Genomic DNA, 21913 nt, shown 5'->3' on the forward strand with positions numbered 1-21913 from the left:
ACTCTAGAAGACTACTGTGGGGACTCACTACACTTGGGAAAAAGTAGTTCAGTAAAAGGAACGTTGGACTTGGAGTCAGAGATCCTTGGTTCTAGCCTAGCACCAGCTATTGCTATTTGTATGACCTTGGGCAAGTTTCTGAATGTGTTCTTTTTATATGAAATGGAGATAACACTATAGGATTTTGATGAGGATCAGATGAAATATGTGTATAAGAGAAAGGGCTTTGTCAACTGTATTTGACTGAGTATAAGATGACACTGCTGGGGTGATGTGGAATCTGGCCTTGCCCCAGTGATGTGTGGAGAAGGAGGAGGACTACGGTGGTGTTCTGTGTTGTCCCTCGGTTCTTCCCCGCTGATGCAGCAAAGAATTACAGGTTGGCGAGATTTAGGAAAAGTAAGATTATTGAAAGTACATTTTAGAAGGAGATGGGCCACACTAGAGAAGGCTGCAGCCCTGTGGAATTTGGGAGGTAAAGAGATAAGATAGTATGCCCCAAAAGGAGGGGCTGGTTTTCAGCCAGGAGAGCTGTAACACGCAGAAATGGGAAGGTCTATTTATATTTGGGCCATGATGGGAGATCCTAGATGATCCGTATGTGAGTTTACCTTGGCTGACAGTTGGCTATTATATAATGCTTTGCCTACTGTGCATGTGCTTAACCAGAATTCAGTCTGTTATAATGAGATTCATGAACTTCCAGGCATAGTCATGATATTATAATTAGAGGCCGAAGTTATTAGCAGTACTTTCTGTGCATGTGTTTGTAGCTGGGCTAGCCACAAGCTTTCATGGTTTCGTGCTCTAGGATTTGGGATAATTTACCAGCCTAAAAGGGAGGTATTTCTGGGAGGTACTTACTTAAGGAAGGTTTTCAAGGGAAGTTTCTGTGGTTACAGAGCTGGGCCGTTTGCTCCTTTCACTCATGCCTGACTACCTAACAATGTGATTGTTTTTGAATCTACCTGGTACTTTTTGTCATGCCTTACACATAGTAAGGTTTAATACGTTAATGATAATGATTTTTTAAAAACATTCCTTTCAAATTTTCCTGGAATCAAAAGACATGAAATTTTTTTTTGTATATTTTAGAAATTATAATCAAAAGATTATGATAAAAATGTTATAGTTGTCCTTTGATTTTATTGAGGTAAAATTTATTCAGCAATTGTTCTTGGTTCCAGAGAAATGATTAGTTTTAGTATCCTACAGTATAATTTATTAGATTTCACAGCCCATCATATTATTTTTGTTCAGTTAAATAAAGAATATATATCCTTGCCTAATCACAATGGGTGATCTTTCTTACCTACTCTGCCCTAGAAGCTAATTTGAAAGAAAATGATTTGAGAGGTTTCTGTTCAAAGGCATACAACATGGGAATAGGCCTAGTTGGCAACTTTTCTTTTTTAATTCTTACATTAGTTTTTTAAAACATTTCAGGTTTTTAAACACTTGAAAATAAATTAATATAGTTTAATATAGATTTCTAACTATAGTTTATTCTTCTAAATGGTCTCATCTTTCATCTCTTCAAAATCATAAAACTTGGCGTTTAAGTGGAATATCGTGCTAAGATTTCACTTACATGCAGAATCTAAGGAACAAAAACAACAAACTAATCAAAAACAGACTCACAAATATAGAAGACAATCTAGTTATAGGCAGAGGGGAGGGGGGTTGGGAGGCTGGAAGAATGGGGTGAAGGATTAAAGAAGTACAAATTATTAGTTGATAGATGTCATGGGGATGGGGAGCACAGCATAGGGAATGCAGTCAGCAGTAATGTAATGGCTAGGTGGGGAGCCAGAGGAGAGAAAGAGCAATTAGGGGAATTGTTTTATAAACTATATAGATGTCTAACTAATGTACTGTATACTTGAAACTAATAATAAAATGAAATAAAGTAGAATATTGTGCATGAATAGGCCCTGAGCGGAAAGTTGTAGCCCAGTAGGTCTATTGAAAAATTACATATGCTTTTCCTCTCTTCATTTAGGAGATGCATTTTTAGCTTGTTTTAGTTATGTGGCTAGCTAGCTTCTCTTAGATATTTGCAGTGAATGAAAATTTTCTCTGGTCAAAGTTTTGTTAGTAAACAAATTAGCTTTCAATAAGTTACATCAGAATTTGACAAAACCAAGTTTTATTAAGTTCATGTTTTTTGAAAAGCAATTAGATGTTGCAATTCGATGCTGGCTCTTTTCTGTATACAGATTTTATACCTTTTTTTTGCAATCATAAAGAGATTGAATATTCCATATATAAAATTTAAATGTTTAGTTTCAGAAATAAAGATTAGATGGTTAATTTTTTATTTTATTAAGGTAAAGATAATTAATTAGGGCTGTTCATTATAAAGTTCATTTTTTCAAGAGAGAAGACATGCCATAGGCTGAGAGAAAAATTTTTAATTATTATTATTTATCTGATAAAGGACTATTACCCAAAATATACAAGTGGCTCTTAATATTCAGCAATAAGAAAATGAACAACTCAAATGAAAAATGGGTAAAAGACCTGAACAAACACGTCACCAAAGAAGATATATAATATCTTAGTTGACTTAGGCTGCTATAACAAAATACCATAGACTAGGTGGTTTAAGCAACATATTTATTTCTTATTGTCCTTGAGGCTGGGAAGTCTAAGATCATGATGCTGGTAGATTTGGTTCCTGGTGAGGACCCTGTTTCTCGCTTACAGATGGCCACCTGCTTTCTGTGTTCTCACCATGGCAAAGAGAGAAAGAGCTCTGCTCTCTCTTCCTCTCTTTATTAAAGACACTAATCCCATCATGGGTATTCTATGTTCATGACTTCATCTAAACGTAATTACTTGACAGTGGCCCCCACCTCGAAATACTATCATTGGGGATTAGGGCTTCAATTTAAGAATTTTTGGGGGAAACGACCCTTAGTCCATAATATATAGATGACAAGCATATGAAAGATGCTTAACCTCATATATCGTTAGGGAATAGCACATTAAAACAACAAGCTACCATTACACACTTATTAGAATGGTGAAAATCCAAAACACCGACACCATCACATGCTGGTAAAGATGTGGAGCAACAGGAACTCATTCATTTCTGGTGAGAATGCAAGATGGTATGACCACTTTGAAAGACAGTTTGGCAGTCTCTTACAACACTAAACATATTCTCACCATACAATCCACCATTCCTTCTCTTGCTGTTTACCTAAATGGGCCGGAAATTTATGTCTACACAGAAACTTGCACAAGAATGTTTATAGCAATTTTACTCATAATTGCCAAAACTTGGAAGCAGCCAAGATGTTGTTGACTGTAAACAAATAGCCAGATACTTTTCCAGCAAAATAGGCTTATTTGGCAACGACAAAGAATTGCTGTTCAGTACCAGCAAGAACAGAGAAGGAGAGGAATGCTTTTTTATGGGCTGGGGAGGGGCTGTTGTAAACTAAAAGTCTTTTGGAGGAAACCGGAAGTTCGAAGTATGGTGACTTTTCATTGGCTGAGATGGCTGTCTTCCATTGGCTGAGCTGTTACTGGGCAAGGAGGAATCCTTGCTGCTTTCTGCTGAGGTGGTAAAGTAGTATCACTTTCTGTTGGAGATGCAAGGCATGGCTCTGTGGGGTCAGTAGTGAGTGAGAGTTCTCTCTTCTCTGGATTCCATTTTAAATGAGGTTTCTGTTTATTTTCATAATGTCTTTTAGTAGATAAATAATCTGTGGTACATACAGGAAATGGAATAATGTTCAATGCAAAAAAAGAAATGTGCTTGCAAACCATGAAAAGATATGGAGGAACCATAAGTGCATAATGCTTAGTGAAAGGGGCCAATGTGAAAAGGGGCCAATTACATACTGTATAATTCCACCTATGTGACATTCTGAAAAGATAAAACTATGGAAACAATAAAAAGATCGGTGGTAGCTAGGGGTTAATGGGGAGGGAGGGATGAATAGTCAGAATATAAAGGATTTTTAAGGCAGTGAAACTACTCTGTATGGTACTGTGATGGTGTATACATGTCATTATACATTTGTCAAAACTCATGGAATGTAGAGCATCAAGAGTGAATGTTAATGTAACCTGTGGCCTTTGGGTGATTATTATGTGTCAGTACAGCATCATTAATTATAAAGAACTTACCACTCTGCTAGAGGTTATTGATAACAGGGAGGTCGTGTATATGTAGGGGCAGAGAGTATACGAGAACTCTGCTTTCCATTCAGTTTTGCTGTGAACCTAAAACTGTTCAAAAAAATAAAATATATTAAAAATTTTGTGTAATGGAAACAAAGACTCTCATTTTAGCCATCAGGTCAAATCTTTTGACACCAGCTGATCTCCTGCAATTCAGTTCTGACACTAATCACCCCAAATTATTGTCAGACTCCACAGGTGTAAAGGCATGGTCCCCAACAAGACTGCTACTACTTTAGAACTTTAGACATGACACTAGCTGCAAGTCAGGTCCCTAGGCTACCCACACTTCTGTCTAACTGGCTACAAATCGGGGGCATGGCGGGGGGTTCCCAAGACCCCCCCTCACAAGATTGTCCTCACTTCGGATGCCAGTTGCAAGTTCAGAGGTCTTCAGGCCACTTACACTTCTGACCAACTGGCTATAAATCTAGGGCTTTTCTATGACCCCTCTCAAGTTTAATAATTTGCTAGAATGACTCATAGAACTCAGGAAAGTGCTATACTTACAATTACAGTTTTATTATAAATAATATAAATTAGGACCAGTTAAATGAAGAGAGAGGTCTGGAAGGGTCCTTAATGCAGAGCCTCATGCCCTCTCCTTGAAGAAGCAGAGCACATCACCCTCCTGGCACATCAGTAGATTAACTAACCAGAAGCTTCTCTGTGCGCTGGTATCTAGAGTTTTGATTAAGTATTGGCCACGTGATTGAACTATATTTCTAGCCTTCCCCATCTCCTCAGAGGTTGGGCTGGGCCAAAGTCCTTAATCACATCTAGTCTTTCTGGTGACCAGTGTCCTCTTGAGCCATCTTGTTAGCATAAACTCTGTTATGAATCAAGGGGAACTTATCGAAAACATTCCTGTTACAGAGGAAATTCCAACGGTTTTAAAAGGTCCCTGCTGGGAACCCAGGACAAAGAAAAAAACATTATTATACAACACCACATTTTTTTTTTAAATGTTAGCCTTTGAGAAACCTAATAGATTTTTTTTTTAATTTTGAAAATGTACCATAGAAAACTGAGGTGACTGAAAAGTATTTTAAGTTTAGAAGATTTAAAAGCAATAACTGATTAACTGATCACTGTATTAATCCAGTATTTTAATTATGTCAGCAAAAGAATGTCCAGCCTATAGAAGAGTCTTAATAGGAGTTTATTTGAGCCAAATTTTGAGGACATGCCCAGAAGCATGGAGAATGGCAGTTTTTTGCAGTTCTTCTGCATTTAGAATCAAGGGAGAAAACATAAAGGAAGGTTATGGAAAATCCACTGATGGTAGATTAAAGAGATTGGAGAAAGCAAATTGGGGAAATCTCTTGAATTGGATAAAATGCAGAATTGAGAAATATACTTTTACATTGGTGGGTACAGGATAGTTAATAATTTAACATTTACAGTACATAGGAGTTGTATGTGAGGAACAAGATAAAAATGAGGGGTTCTGTGGTGTCTTGCTCTCGTGGTCTTGTGCTCTACTGCCTGTGGTTATGTCTTCAAGGGGGCTGGAAAAGAAAATTACTCTGACAACCTATATGCATAAGAACAATGGACAGAGTTCATGTAATATAAAGATCGATCTTGCTGTAGAAGCTATAGGCCTGGGAAGTGACACCTGCCATGGCTTGCCCAGTTAGGGATTTATGATCAGATCATCCTGTGTGGCTACTTTTGGTCACTGAGCTTTAAGTCCTGCCATGTGGCCCTCCTGAGTTTGTCAGGTTTATTATACAACCCCTTTTTTGGTTCACAATTATTTAGATGTTATAGATCTTTAAATCTTTATACATTATTGCAGTTTGAATTTTATGTTTATGATTTTGATGCATAAATGATTTCCCTTTGGTAAAAAGGAGAGAGAAATTTACTTAGAAAGATGAGCCAGTAGAATAACATACGAGCATTTCCAGTTTTTACTCAAATTGTCAAAATAAACAGATGACTTTTGACAATTTTTTTTCCTGGGCTCTAGGTTATTTCATTGGACTCATTTTTTCTCTCTAATAGCAAGTTATTTTAGAGTGTGAAAGTGGTTTCTTCAAGGAAGTGCTTAGTTCTGTTTTTCTCTTGCAGATTGATTATACTGGAATAGACCCTTCCAGTCCCTGCAATAAATGTTTGTCTCCAGATGTGACACCATGTGTTTGTGCCATTAACTTCACATTGGAACAGTCATTTGAGGTCTGTACTCCCAAGTAATGTGTTAGAAAAGTTGCACTTTAAAAAAATATTGATATTGTATTAATTTTTTTACTAGTTATTTTCTTTTTGTAGAGAAGTCATTTTAATTTATTAGAGTCCATGTACTTTTGAGGAAGGTTGTTTTGTTTGGCTGTTGCATTATGCTGTCTGGTAATTAACTTTGTGTATTAGTTTTTTTTAGTTAGTACTTTATAAACTAAATTTAAAATATCGTATTTTATCCTCTCACTGGAAATTTGATTGTACAAATCCATTTTGATAAAGTTTATATCTACATTTACTTCGATTTTAAAAATTATTGTTCAAATTGTTTTGCCTACTTTTAATACTAAAACAAATTTTACTTTAGAAAAAAATACTAATTCAACTATCAATTAATTGTACCATTTTTCTATCAGATATGAACCATTACCATAAAGCAAACACTTAGTAAAAACTTACTGATCTTTTATGTTTTGATAAACAGAACATCTCTTTTTGTATGGTCTGCATTCACATTTTTTTTGTCATTCTTTTTGCATTCACACTACTTTGTCTTTCTTAGAAAATGAGCAGATGCTAAAGGACACAAATTCAAAATAGGGATGGCAAGACCAATATCTGCTCCTCTTTATCTGAAAATTGAGCTTATAAATTATTGTTTTATTCAGGGAGCAAAAGTGCTTTAATACATGACATCTTTTTATATTTTTCTATATTGTAGAATTTTCTTAAGGGTAGTTATAACATTTGTACTCACTGGCAGATGGTTGCCATCTACTGGTTGTAGATGCTCTTGCACTAAAATAAAAGAACATAAGATTGCTTTTAAAAAGAAAGAAAAATTTGGGACAAGACAGAAACTAATTTTTTACTTTGTTTCAGCAGAAATAACATATACATTTAAACAACCATACAAATTCTATTCTTTTTCAATGTGCTGAACAAACTATAAAGTTGCATTAAGTTTTTTTTTTTGGTCAGGACAGGCAGAATTAAATACATGAAAGAGACTTGTATTGATTTGAAAGCTCCATTAATTTCCTCCCCCATTAAAAAACAGTTATTTCAGAACTTTTCTTCTGCAAAGGTGATCACCTTCAGATTCATTCTTTTGTGGGCTATGTGTTTTTTAACAAGCGAAAACTTTGAATTGGACTAAAGCCTTTGCAGAGAACTTCAAGTAAGTTATTTTGTCTCAGTATTCATTGAAAGGATCTCTTTTTCAGTTTGTAAGTTGAATTTACTGTACTCTTTAATTGAGAATGATACTCTTTTTTAAAGCGTGTTCTTTGTCTGTTTCTGTGATATAATTTTGGTAACCCAAAATAAGTAAATAAATAAGTGGTTTCCATGTAAGCGTTGTTTTTATATAGCATGGTTAAATTTGTATAAACCTGACATTTGAAAATCAAACTTTATATAAATGATTATATATATGAAAATAGCAAATTAAGTAAAGCATACTTAAAATGTTATTGAATTCCTTTTTTCCTTAAATTCCTTTTAATTGAGGATAGCTTATAGATGGTAGAGGTAGTAACCATAAAGGAGAAAATAGCTTCATGTTTTTGCTACCTCTAAAAATCTTTCCCAAGTTATTTCTAAGTGGCTTCACTGAACACATTAAAATACTTTTTTTGATTATTACATAGTGACTCATTATCTGAGATAATTTACTGATTATTAATTACTAATATTACATAGTATCCTATGGAGAAATTTATTGTGTCCCAATTCAAGTTCAGAATTATTTGGGCAGTAAATGAAGGTTTGACCATTATCCTCCGAAAAGTTAATTGGGTTTAGAAAAAAATTTAAATTGAAAGTAGATGAGAATAGGGTTTTTAAAAATAATCTGACAAATACTTCTTTGAAGCCTTTAAGGATATTTTCAGAGTTCACGCTTAGATTTTTGTAACATACCTTCTTTAACCTTGCTTAGAATTTGTACTGTTTTAGATTGCTAAGTAGTGGTAGAATTCACTCCAGCACCTGTTTTAAGTTTTCAAAAATTCTGAACTAGTAAAGTCTAAAATTTAATAGCTTTTATGTGTGTATGACATAGTTTTATACTTAACAGTTTTATATGGAATTTTTTCCTTTTCTATTTCTCTAGGGCAATGTGTTTATGTATTATGGACTGTCTAATTTTTATCAAAACCATCGTCGTTACGTGAAATCTCGAGATGATAGTCAACTAAATGGAGATTCTAGTGCTTTACTTGTAAGTAAAATGATGGAATATGAAAATGTGGTATCTGTGAAATAAGAACATGTGATTATTGTTTAGTTAGAAATGTTAATTTTAATGTCGTTAAGATGAAATCAAAGAGTTACTTGCCATTTATAGTTTGTTAGTGAGGATTTTTAGTTAAATTTTTTCCTCTGGGATTTACACAGATTAATGATTTCTTACAGCCAAAAGACACATTAATAACTGCTTGTTTCTAGTAGTGTCATTGGGATTTTTGCTTTCTTAATCAGTTTGTAATGGAATTTCGATGAGTCTAGCATTCTGGGTACATATTTTGTTCTGTTTGGGTTTGTTCATTATTATTACACTAGATAAGAGTATCTAAATAAGCTACTTTTAATTTCTGAGATTGTGTTTTAGAATTGAACATGTATTCTCTTCATTTTTTAACTTGTGAGAAACCAGAGTAGTAAAGTCCAAAGGGTGGATTACTGAAAAACCGTCTGAGGAGCTTTTTGAAAATATATGGATTCCAGAATTCTGAGTCTCATATGCCAGTGTTTGGATGAGTGGAGCTCTAAAATACCTATTTTTAAGACGCTCCCCTTCTGATGCCCATCCTGGTTTGGGAATCTGTGGACTAGAGGATCTTAGTTTCCTGACTGTTGTTCAACTTTTCATAGTAGTGGTTGTTGCGCAAGTATTTTATGTTATTGTTACCAATACAATAAACCTTCAGAGTCCCAGAGCAGTCTAGGATTTCTTAGAAATGGTGAATCTATTAGAATGCAATTTAAGATCATATTGTGACCGGAATGGTCCTGGTAAGCATATAGCTGCCCTAGGCTGTCCTTACTGGTTTCATTGCTAGTTCCTGATGTTTGGGCTCTGAAGAAATAACAAGTCTATGTAGAGAGTCTGGTTAGGCCTATAATATTTTGCAATCCATGTAGGGTTTACTCTGGGTTCTAAGTTTTAGAACTCACATCCAGAGAAGGTGATGTCCTAGAGACACACCAAGTCCCTAAGCCTTTCTCAGTTTGTTGATTGGGATTGTAGATAGGTTATGTTCGAAGACCCAGATGTGGTGTGGTGGATTTACAATTCTTTTATTTAGATATAAGCTCTCTCCACTGAGTGCAAGAGAGGCTGAGATTGATTCTTTTCTTATAAACTGTAAGCAAAGCTTTTAGACTAGACTAGGGGTTGATGATTTTTTTCTGTAAAGGGCCAGATGATAATTATTTCCAGGTTTGTAGGTCATATGGTCTCTGTTGCAGCTACTTACCTTTGCCATTGTAGAATGGAAGGAGCTGTAGATAATAAATGAATGGCTATAGCAGTGTTCCAATAAAACTTTATTTACAAAAATAGAAGCTAGTCTGGGTTTCACCTGCAGTCATTTATTGATCCCTAAACTATGAGTTTTAAGACCATGTGACTCTTAAAAATTTTAAGAAGTCCAAGTACTTAACATTTTGTGTAAGACTCTTCACAGTCTGATACCAACATACCATTCCAGTCTTTATTGTTTTATATTCTATCTTTAATGTACCTGGTCTGGCTGCCCTGGGCCTTGAAAGTAGTTCCCTAATCCTGCCTGGTGACACAAGTAATCTGCCCATTTTGGCATTTCATTTTATTTGTTTAGAATGTGGTTTTTGCCTTTCTCTAAAGATCGTCTCATCTGAAGGCCTGCTGTTTTCTGTAGTGCCCTTTGACGTGGAATAACTTTTTTATGTATTTACTTTATTCATACTCTAAATCACTTCTTACTTTGCTTAACAAACTTGTCTTTCCACATCATCCATTCTTGCCCTTCCTTTCTAGGTCATTTTCTGCCTAGCTGCTGTTGTGCTCTTTAAAAAAATAAATATCACTCTCTGCTTAAAATCTTTCAGTGGTTTACTAGCACTTGGAGTAAAATCTCAGGATGATCTGAGCTATGCGTAACTGTCCAATCTCATCATATGTTATTCACCTTATTACTATACTCTAACACATTTACCTTTTACCTTCTCAAAATATCAAGTTCTTTCTCAGTGGCATGTACTGCTCTCTCTTCTTTAAACTCTCTTCTGCCTGCTCTTTGCATGGCTGTCTCCTACTCTTCTTTAGGTCTTAACTTATATGATACTACCTCTAGAGACAAACTTTTTCTTATCATTGATTCTAAAGTAGCTCCCCCAACCTCCCCCCATTAATTACTCGCATAGTGTTTTCATAACATTTATAGCCATTTGTAATTATATATTTGTTTACTTATTTATTTTCTGTCTTCCCAACTACACTGTAAACTTATGAGGGCAAGGAGCATGACTTTCTTTATTGACCATACACCCAAGTGCCTAGCTAGTGCCTAGCACATGGAACACATTTAATAATGTTGAATGAATATAGACACCTTTATCATGGCTCTTATTTCATATTATCGTTGGTTGTATATGGATCTATTTCCTGTATTACATTGTAAGCCACTTAAAAGCAGGGACTTCACTTTTTTTTTCCTGTTTCTAGCACCTTGCATGGTACATGGTACATATTAGGTACTTATTAAATGGCTTTCCTAAGCCAGTTATTTACTGCAGAGTACCTAGCATTGCTTAGTTCAGTACCCGATGCATAAGTAGTAAATAATATTTTCCTTTCTTTTAAAACTTGCGTAAGAATTTAGTGGCTAGAATATATTTAGCCTACTAAAAGTTTATTTAATTTAATAACTTTTTTTTCAAAATCACAGTTTTCATCAAAACATTCAAATAGTAATAAACCAGTTAGTTATATGTTGTCTACATTCACATTCTCACAGTACTGACTTTATAAATCTAAATGGCTTAAGGACCAAAAAAGTTGAGAAGCCAAATATTAAAGATTATGTGTTTTGAGATATGGCTTAATGTGGCCTTGGAGTCCCAGAACAACTCAGACATATATCTAATCTCAAACTTGGTAGAACTCCATTTAACTCCGCAACTGCTATATCTCCTTGAGATCTTCAATAGGGACTAAGTCAAAATCAAATCTGGAGGATAGGCAGATGCTCCTTTTCTTACCAGCACTTTTAGTTTCCTTGTACCTGAATGCACAATTTATAGAAGATTGGTATATTTAGGAATCTGAATTAGTCTTCCCTCTCTCTCTCCTTTTTTCCCTCCCTCCCTCCCTCCCTCTCTCTCCTTCCTTCCTTCCCTCCCTCCCTCTTTCTCTTGATATGGGATTTAACTCAAAATTACAGAATTTTAGATTATCTAGTTGAACATGTTAATTTTATAAGTGAGATGCAGATAAATCAAGAGACTTGCCCAAATGCACGTAGTACACAGTTGGAACTAGAACCTCCAGTCTCTTTAATTCCAGTTTAAGATTCCTTTCATTATGTTACAACTGGATTGCTAGTAGACTGCTTATTATTTTTCTTGGGCAGAAAAATCATTGTGTTATGATTTCTGTGTTATATGAAAATCAAAAAATGTCAATTTGATGTAAGCCTATATGGCAAAATATATGCAAAGAAAAGTTACGTTAAAAATACAGTAATATTGAGGAATATATTTGGATATTGAAATGTGGCATTATTTATAATACAGACTCATTTTGTATGCACTGCCAAGTGAGAAGCATGTAGGAATTGAATTTTTATTAGTGACTAGGGCTAGTTCGTAGTTATCCCGGAGGCCTGGGTAATAAATTTCTCTCTTTTTTTCCTTCTAAACATCAGAATCCCAGTAAGGAATGTGAGCCTTATCGAAGAAATGAAGACAAACCAGTTGCTCCTTGTGGAGCTATTGCCAACAGCATGTTTAATGGTATGATATAGATACAAAGAAAGATATGGATATATGCATATATCATTAGGAAAATTTGTATAATCTTATTACAGATTTGATAGTCTAGTAAACATGAATGAAATTGAGAAATTCAGCAACCTTAAAATAAATATATCAATTAGTAATTTAGTGGAGTATTGTAATACTTTGTGACTTTTGGGAATTCTTATACTTTAAAAATAAATTTCTGTTTTTGGGAAGAAAGAAGCAGAGGCATTTTGCTAATAACTTTCCTCTTTCATGTATGATAAAAGCCAGGCTACCTTTCCCATCAACTTTGAATATTTATACCATTAAAAAGAAGCTATAGTTGCTCATTTAGAGCAGCACTGTCTGACGTAAATATAATGTGAACCATAAATCTGAGATGTATATAATTTTAAATTTTCTGGTAGTCACATTAAAAACAATGAAAAGTGAAATTAATTTTAATAATATATTTTAATGAACCTAGTATGCCTCAGATGTTATTTCAGCATATAAATTATATGCAGTGTCTAAAAGTTATTAATGAGATATTTTATATTCTATCTTTTATACTAACTCTTCGATATCTGATGCATATTATAGATTTACAAAACATATTCATTTGGGCCAGTGTAATTTCAAAGGTTCTGTAGCTTTGTAGCCACTAGCTATCGTATTGGACGTACAGTACAGATAGAGAAATGGATAAGCCATAAGCTATTTAGGAGTGCGGTTTTTAAAGGAAAGGAGGAGAGGCAGATATACCTTGCAAATTGTTTCATTTGGGTTAATATTAAAACATTTGACCTTAATCACGTATCAGCTAGCCATATAGGGAAGTGACCTAGAACTGTAGTGAGGGAAGAGAAGTCCATCTGGATTATAAAGTTAAAATAGTTAATTTTAGTTAACTATTATATAATAGTTATATATAATAGTTAACATGAATAAGCAAGAGCAAATGTACATCATATAACTACTCTGTTATATGATGAGCAAATACCAGATCTTCATCTCATAGAGTAAAGCAGGTACTGTGTATTTTCAATAGGTATTTAGCAAGATCATCCTTTTCTTGTGTTTAGATACGTTACAATTGTTTCTGGTTGGCAATGGATCTTATTTGACATCTATTCCTTTGAAAAAGAAAGGTATTGCTTGGTGGACAGATAAAAATGTGAAATTCAGAAATCCCCCTGGAGAAGTCCCCCTAGATGAACGATTTAAAGGTAAAATATTACTAATATCTCTTTAAAACATAGTATAAGCTTAAGAGTTTTAATAAAGTACCTAAAATTTTCTCTCTTTAGAATCTTAAGAAAGTTATACTTTTTAAAAACAACTCTTGTTAACTTCATACAGTGAGGTAAAATATGTAGTCTGTTGTAATGTTCTAAACTTCTAAAGGAAGTATATACTTTTAATCTTGAATTTCTCTGGTATTTCTTTATAAGCATATCAGCCATACTCTTTCCCCTCCCCTCCACAAATTTCACCTCTTGTCATTTTCTTTTTATTACTTTCAGGTATACAGCATAGTGGTTAGACATTTATATAACATGTAAAGCGAACCCCCTGATTAACACCCACCTGGTGCTGTACATAGTTATTACAGCATTTTTGACTATATTCCCTATGCTGTACTTCATATTCCCGTGACTATTTTGTAACTACCAATTTGTACTTTTTAATCCCTTCACATTTTTCACCCAGCCCTGCAACCATCCGTTTATTTTCTGGCAATCATCCGTTTATTTTCTGAATCTATAAGTCTGTTTTTGTTTTGTTTATCTTGTTCTTTAGATTCCATATGTAAGTGAGATCATATGGTATTGTCTTTCTCTTTCTGACTTATTTCATTTAACATAATGCCCTCTATCCATGTTGTTACAAATGGTAAGATTTTATTTTTTATGGCCAAGTGATATTCCATTGTATATATGCACACCAAACTCTCTTACTAATATTTTTTCTGATATATTTCCTCAGGCAGAGCAAACAAAAGAAAAATAAATGGGAGTACTAAATCAAATTAAAAAGTTTTCGCACAGCAGCAAAGGAAACCATCAATAAAACGAAAATACAACTCCTACTGAAAGGGAGAAGATAATTCGCTAATGATACATCTGATAAGGGGTTAATATCTAAAATTTATAAAGAATCATACAACTCAATACCAAAAAAAAAATCCAATTAAAAATGGGCAGTCTGACTAGACATTTCCTTAAAGAAGACATACAGATGGCCAATAGACTTATAAAAAGATGCTCAACATCACTAATGACTAGAGAAATGTGAATTAAAACTGTAATGAGATATTATCTCACACCTGTCAGAATGGCTATCATCAATAAATCCCCAAACAAATGTTGGTGAGAATGTGGAGAAAAGGGAACCCTCATGAACTGTTGGTAAGATTGCAAATTGTACAGCCACTATGGAAAACAGTTTGGAGTTTCCTCAAAGAATTAAAGATAGAACTGCCTTATGACACAGTAGTTCTACTTCTGGGTATTTATCCGAAGAAAGCCAAAACACTTAATTCAAAAAAAGTTATATGCACCCCTATGTTCACTGCAGCACTATTTACAATAGCCAAGATATGAAAGCAACCTAAAGTGCCCAGCAGTAGACAATTGGTTAAGGATGTGGTACATGTGTGCAATGGACTACTCAGCCATAATCTTTCAAAACTACAGCAAATTTTCTTTTAAACCCCAATTATTTATTATAAATCTAAATTTATTTTTGTTTTTATATCTCCTTAATTTTACAGTATAACATTTCTTACCATTATATCTTTGCGTTAAATCATCTGCCTTCGGTATATACTCAAAAGCCTACTTTCAGTATTCTCTTAATTTAGATAGCAATCAAATCTTTGTAATTATGTTATTACATGACAAATTGGTTTCTCTCTACATTTGAAGACTTCCTTAGACTGTAAATATATTTATACCTTTGAAAATAAGAAAAATATTCAGAATGTGCATTGCATATCTTTGTTTTATTAGAGTGTGAATTTTCAGTTAAACTCTTAATAGAATTGAACATTTTATCTCTCTCACTCCGACCACCCCTCCTTTTTCAGGTACAACAAAGCCAGTAAACTGGGTTAAACCAGTATACATGCTGGATTCTGACCAAGATAATAATGGGTTCATAAATGAGGATTTTATTGTTTGGATGCGTACTGCAGCATTACCTACTTTTCGTAAGTTATATCGTCTTATTGAGCGGAAAAGTGATTTACATCCAACATTACCAGCTGGACAATACTATTTGAATATCACATACAGTATCCTTTTTTGGCCATGTGCACAGATTCATAGAATTTGAAAGGGGTGTAGTCCAACCTTATCTCAGTTATGTGGTATGCTACTTTGTGTTTTAGTTTTGACCTCTGCATTTTAATAAGAATTTTTGAGAAAGTATCTTTTATATCTTCCAGAAATGTCTTACATTTTTTAAATACTTCCTACTAGGGTTCAAGCATGTTATTTGGTAAAATTATTTAAAATGTAGATGCTAAATTTACTAGTGAACTTGATATTTTTACAAGGGAGATTGTAACTGAGCTTGAAGCCAGGGCCGTTGAGTGTCTCTTATATAAGTGTGGTACTGGGCTGTCTTAATATATATTTTTCCATATTGAAAATCAGATGTGTTAGTTCTTATCAACATTATTTCTAATTATTGCTCTGTTCATAGTACCAAAACATTTTTATCATTAGCTGTAGTGTGCCACATTAATAATTTAGATGTTCTTTTCAGCTGAAAAATATTTATTTGTTCTGACTATATGTCAACATTGTACTAAGTACTTTTCATGAATTATTTTATTTAGTTCAAGCGTTATGATGGAGTTATCATCTCCATGTATATGTAGATAAGACTACAGGATATAGAACTTTTAAGTAACTTAACCAAGGTTACATAGGAAATAAGTAGAAGAGTTGGGGCTCCTGGTCAAGGTGTTGACTCCAAAGGTCATGACTTTACCATCAACCACCACTATAGGCTACATTTCTAGCTAGTTTAAACCAATCTATATGAGCCTAGATGCAGTCTTTCCTAAGACGGAAATATTGGGCACTACTTTTTATTCTAAACAAAGTCCTTACATTGTCTAATTTCTAGTTTATTGCTTGTATATCTTATGAATGAAAAGTTTCTCAGATATTAAATGTTTGCTGCTGATCTTTGCATTTTTGATTTTTCATAATCCAAATTAGCCATAAGGATATAGTTTTAGTTTTATATTGGATTCACAAATGGTTAAATTAGTAGCCCTCATTTCAAAATAATGGTTTTTTTGGATCCTTAGTCCCTTGATTTTGCACCTCAATATACAACTGAGTATGACCTGATAGTGACAGATTGATAGTGGCCCCCACATAGCAATTTTGGACAGACAGATCCAGTTCAGGTGCTGGTAGAAAAGAATGTTATCCTAAAGCTATAGGCAAAGTAAAGGGCAGCTATGTCACAGTATCCAAACCTGAAGCCTAGAGTATAATAAAGAAAAGGCTGTGAAGCACCCAGGAATGCTTGGTTGACAGTTTGCCTCCCAGGCATTGAGAGGGGAACTGTCAGGAGAATGCGGAATATCTTAAAGATTGACAAGATGGGAATTTGGGCCTGCAAAACCTCAAAGATTAACTATCAAAATTAGGTATAAGGGGAGTACTAGATATTTGAATTAAGCAGAAGTCTGTTTTTTAGGTTTACTATCCAGAGAGATTCTAGCATGGTGATTTGAGACTACGTTTCCCAGAGTGTTGGGTTAGTTAGAGCTCTTATAATCATTCCTACCTCAATCAGTGTAAATCTACTTAAACTGGTTGAGCTGATACTGCCATTTGGAGTCATTTAGAGAATTGCAGAAGCCCAGAGAAACAGATGGGCCTAATACTTGATTCAAAAGACACTTTTTGAAAAGATTGTAAACTTTCTACATAAGGACTTGGTTCTATTTTCTTCTCTGCCCTGACTGTTGCTAAAATCCTACCTAGAACTGCTCCATGTAGATAGCTCATCCAATACACTGGTGTCCCATTTCTTAAATCTCTTTAAAAATACACCCTTCACTTCTACTCTGTTTTAGTCATCACTTCCCTGTGTCACACCATGAGTTTTATCATTACTCCAAATCAGCAAGTTAAATCTTCAGTATCGTGCTTTTTTACCCCATGCTCAGAGTCTTCTTATACTCCCATAACTACACTCTTGCTACACATGCTCTATGAGTTTACAGAGACCTCTCATTCTTTCATTCTTTCATTGTCTCTTGGTCTGTCAAACCTCCTTTTCCTCTGTGGATTTCATTGCTGTTCATCTGAAATATTTTTTCGCATTACATTTCTTTGTGGCTTTTTGCCCCTCCTATGTAATGAGCAAAAGTAGTGAGTTGATTTAACCATGAAATTTGCTTGCAAACTATATTGGCTTTTACAGCGAATGTTTAATTTGCTAAACAAATCTTTCAAGATATTAATTATATAATTATTTTATATATCATAGAATTATACAATTGAATTACAGGTAATTAAATGCCAACTTTTTAAGTTGTATTTTAAAAATCAAGTAACTGGATCTGGAAAAATCTTCCTATACACTCTTCAGATTACCCTGTACATTCTTTTGATGGACGAAAACGGATGATCTTAAGCACTATTTCATGGATGGGAGGAAAAAATCCATTTTTGGGGATTGCTTACATCGCTATTGGATCCATCTCCTTCCTTCTGGGAGTTGTACTACTAGTAATTAATCATAAATACAGAAACAGTAGTAATACTGCTGACATTACCATTTAATTTTATATTCTGAAAACAAATTTACCGCATGTGCATCAAGGCCAGTCCTATTCAACCTAGCTTTTGAATGCCGATGTCTGGTTAGTATGTCATTTTTGAAGTTGGCACATAACTTTTTATTTAAAAAACAGTCTTTGTCCTTTGCTTCTTCCTTATGGATGACTTATGAAAATATGTGACGGGTATAAAACGGATTAGCTATATTGATCACATTAGCACTCTAACTGCTGAAATGGCATTCTAATGTTTGCTTTTTGTTGGGATAGGCCATATGATGCATAGAGCCTCTTTCATGTGAAATGCGTCTACTGCTTAAATGTTTATGCTGTGTTGATAATATTATATTGACGTGCTGTATATATGTGACTATTGTGTGAAGAAAGGGATTATAAGATGTATAACAGCTTTTTAACCTTTCGGGATTCAGAGTTATGAAAAGATGAAGAAAGACCAAATCTAAATAAAACACTTCATCATTTTCATGTGTCGTGTGTAAAGGCTTAAAGTGCCATCTTTGGTGAGGTGGTTCATATTTAATACTTTCAGTACAGTTCTCTTTCAAGCTTAGTTTTGATTTCAAAGGATATGCTTACCTTGCCTAGCATAGAAATTTAGTGCTCATATCTGAAGAGGTCAAGTAGGACTCAGATAGGAGAATTTAAATTCCTCTTTCCATTTGGTCAAGATGTTGCAGTCGGGAACCCCAACTCACTTGATATATTTTTACTTGCAATCATTTCCCTTGAAGCTTACACTTCATAAGGGACAAAAAAATATAAGTGAGATGGGAAAACTTCTTGGCAGACCTTTATCTTCTGCCTCAGCTGTAACCCAGATGTAAATGTTCAAAGGAGACCATTTTCATTCTTATGGTATTTAACATTCAGAAATTTGCTTCAGCATTGGAAATACCTCAAGCTTTTTTTATTTTGCAGGTAAGTGTTTTGACTTAAATACTAATATTATATTGCAGAAATTTTGGGCAATTTTCATATAGGTCATATATGAATGTGTATTCACATTCTCTTCAGTTAAGGCACCAATTGTTTTAGTTGGTATTCCTAAAACATACTTTAAAAAGAACTTTATTAAATTTCCTCATTCTGGAGATTTTGGTGTATGTACATGATAAATTATAATATATATGATTGAAGCTATTTTATTTTCTATTACCTAGAGTTATTTTAATATTTCTTATTGAGTAAATGCTGTAATTTCTTTGCTATGGAACTTACTCTCGGATGTAAAGTTATTTTTTTCACATGCATGAAAATGTATGTCTTAATCAGAAGGCTTAATTGCATTGAAATTGCAATTTTTTTTTACTCATGTTTGTGTAGAAGAATGCCTGTTTATTTAGAGTTTGTAATGGTTTCCCTCATTTATATTTTAAATCAAAAGGTCTGAGTAATGTATCAATTTTGATTAATTTTTTTAAAATAATGTAATGGTTAATAGAAATGTGCCACACTTAAGTTTTGTATAACATGAAATTCAGTTAAAAGAACTTGTAGTTCAGAATGACTTTTAACTAATAGAATATTACTTGCATGAGGTACTTAATGTATGATGATCCTGAAATTTCAAAGTGCATTGGGTATTCTTTGTCTAAAAATATTCTTTGTTTTGTTAGGCCTTCAGAATTTTGTTATTTATTCTGATAATTGACCCTCTTGCACATGGCAGTTGATCTTCTGGGCTGTATCATTGGGGGAGAGGGGTTTCTACTAGTCTTTCCAGGTTGAGTTTGTGCTGTTTAAGGATTGCTGTCATGCATCCTTTTTCTAATTGGGGGATCAAAGGTGCTGCTAATGAAAAGTTGAAGAACCCTTCCAGCACTTTCTCATCTGTGGTGAAGATGGAATCTTAAAATATATTTGAAGTTCTATCTACTTTATAGGTACATTTATAGCTTCAGTTTCTCCCTGTCTCCTGCCATTTGAGTTTTAAGGGATTCCTGTTGGTAAATATGAAGAATGTGGAACATTCATATGGCCTCTGTGAAGCATCGGGGAGAGAAAACGTCTCTTATGAGCTTTATGCTCAGCTTTTGGAAACATTGATGTAATATTCAACTTTCAAAAAATCATATTACATTTTAAGGCAACTAGGTTAAATAGAAGGCATTGACGAATGCATTAACTTGCTGGAAGTATTTTGATATATCAAGTTTTGCAATTGAAGGAATTATTTAATAAGTAAAGGCTAAGAAATTTTCATTGAAATAATAAGGCAGTTTAAAAATAAATTGGTAAAAATAACTGTATTACCTAATAGAGAATTATTCAAACAAGGAAAGAGTCAAGTGCATATTATTTGTTTAGTGGTTAGTAAGTTTATTTGTAACCTTGATTATATTAAAAAGATAACTTTCTGTTAGTATGTTATGTATTAATAAAAATGAACAAAATTAATTTTGCTACGTTCAAGTGTCTTGCTAAAATAACAATGTCCCTGTGTTGCTAATGTTTAGCACTAAATTTTAGCTCAAGATCAATAATTACAAGTTTGAACTTTTTCATGCCTAGATTTGATTGCCGTGTATATGTGTGTGTGTGTATGTATGTATAAGAATCACACTCTATATTATTAACATTTGTTTTTACCAGTAAGTGTACAAATTGTCACCTAAATTATAGGCAGATGGGCTAAATTTCTTATTAGATCAAGAGAAATCTCTGTTAAATAGAAATTGAAGATGTGGTAGAGAAGCAAAGATGGTGAAAATAATGAAGTAGGCAGGATATGCAGGAAATGAGAAGCCAAACTAGGAAAGGGGGCAGCCGAAAGGTAGGGTTAATGAATGCTGTTTATTCTGTTCACCACCTGTCTTCATGGAAACACTGTCTTAGAGTTATAGTATGGTCCTTTGTTGGTTAAGCTGCAAAATTCCATTTTTTGTGAACATGGTTATTTTGAGTGGAAGGTAGAGAGAGTAAGGAAGTGCTGTTTCAAGAATTTCGACACATATATAGAATTTGAATGATCTAGTAGAGTGTTTTAGAGCCTCTTTTTAGCCCTGTCCCATTCAGTAAACATAAAAACCACATTTCCCCTAATGTCATTTGAAATTTCAAAATGAATATTATGTCTAAAGTCAAATTAGGCCATGGAGATGTTATTTGCTTTTATATATCTGTAAAATTTATCAAAGTGACATGTATACAGTCAAAAATATCTAAACGCCTTATGATGAAAAAGTAGTAGTCCTTGTCTCAACTTTCTTTACCTTCCATATACAATCATTTTTATTCCAAAGGGGTTTCTTTTGGTATTTATCTTAGTGTTTCTGAATGACATGCCCATTCTACTATTGCTCGATTTAACAGTTTTAGACATTATTATCTTGATAATGTTGCCGGATAATTCAGCTCTCTAACACAAATACCTCTCCATCTCTCATTACCAAGCATATTAGCTACTGTTTCATTATGACTAAAGTACTATATACTGTAGAGCAAAGCAGTGCACCATAATTACAGTTTGCCTAATTTTATGTTTCCTGGAATTAATAATCCCCTCATTTTTAACATTATATAACTTTCTGGAAACATGTCTTGTATTTTTTCTACTCTGTCAGCTTCCCTATGTTCTTGTCACTTGTTTTAAAGAGTTTTTGTCCCCAAATAACAGATAATCCAATTCTCTGTTTTCACTAGAGAGGTCTATTCTGCATTTGTCTTCTGTGCCAATCTGTATTAGTCATTCTCTTGTCTGGC

At 33.9% G+C, this 21913-nt stretch overlaps 1 protein-coding gene across 1 annotated transcript in view; it reads left to right on the forward strand.

The window, feature by feature from the left end:
- TMEM30A (transmembrane protein 30A) overlaps positions 1 to 20608 on the forward strand; it is a 36927-nt gene extending 16319 nt beyond the window's left edge. Inside the window, 6 exon segments of the mRNA XM_039853161.1 lie at positions 6277 to 6384; positions 8504 to 8611; positions 12300 to 12387; positions 13461 to 13604; positions 15467 to 15673; positions 18001 to 20608. Of these exon segments, the coding sequence (XP_039709095.1) occupies positions 6277 to 6384; positions 8504 to 8611; positions 12300 to 12387; positions 13461 to 13604; positions 15467 to 15673; positions 18001 to 18194 (849 nt within the window). The 3' untranslated portion in view covers positions 18195 to 20608.
- Positions 20609 to 21913: the final 1305 nt, after the last annotated feature.

The sequence above is a fragment of the Pteropus medius genome, unplaced genomic scaffold, assembly GCF_902729225.1.
Source record: "Pteropus medius unplaced genomic scaffold, Ma_sr-lr_union100, whole genome shotgun sequence".
In the NCBI taxonomy this organism is placed as follows: Eukaryota; Metazoa; Chordata; class Mammalia; order Chiroptera; family Pteropodidae; genus Pteropus; species Pteropus medius.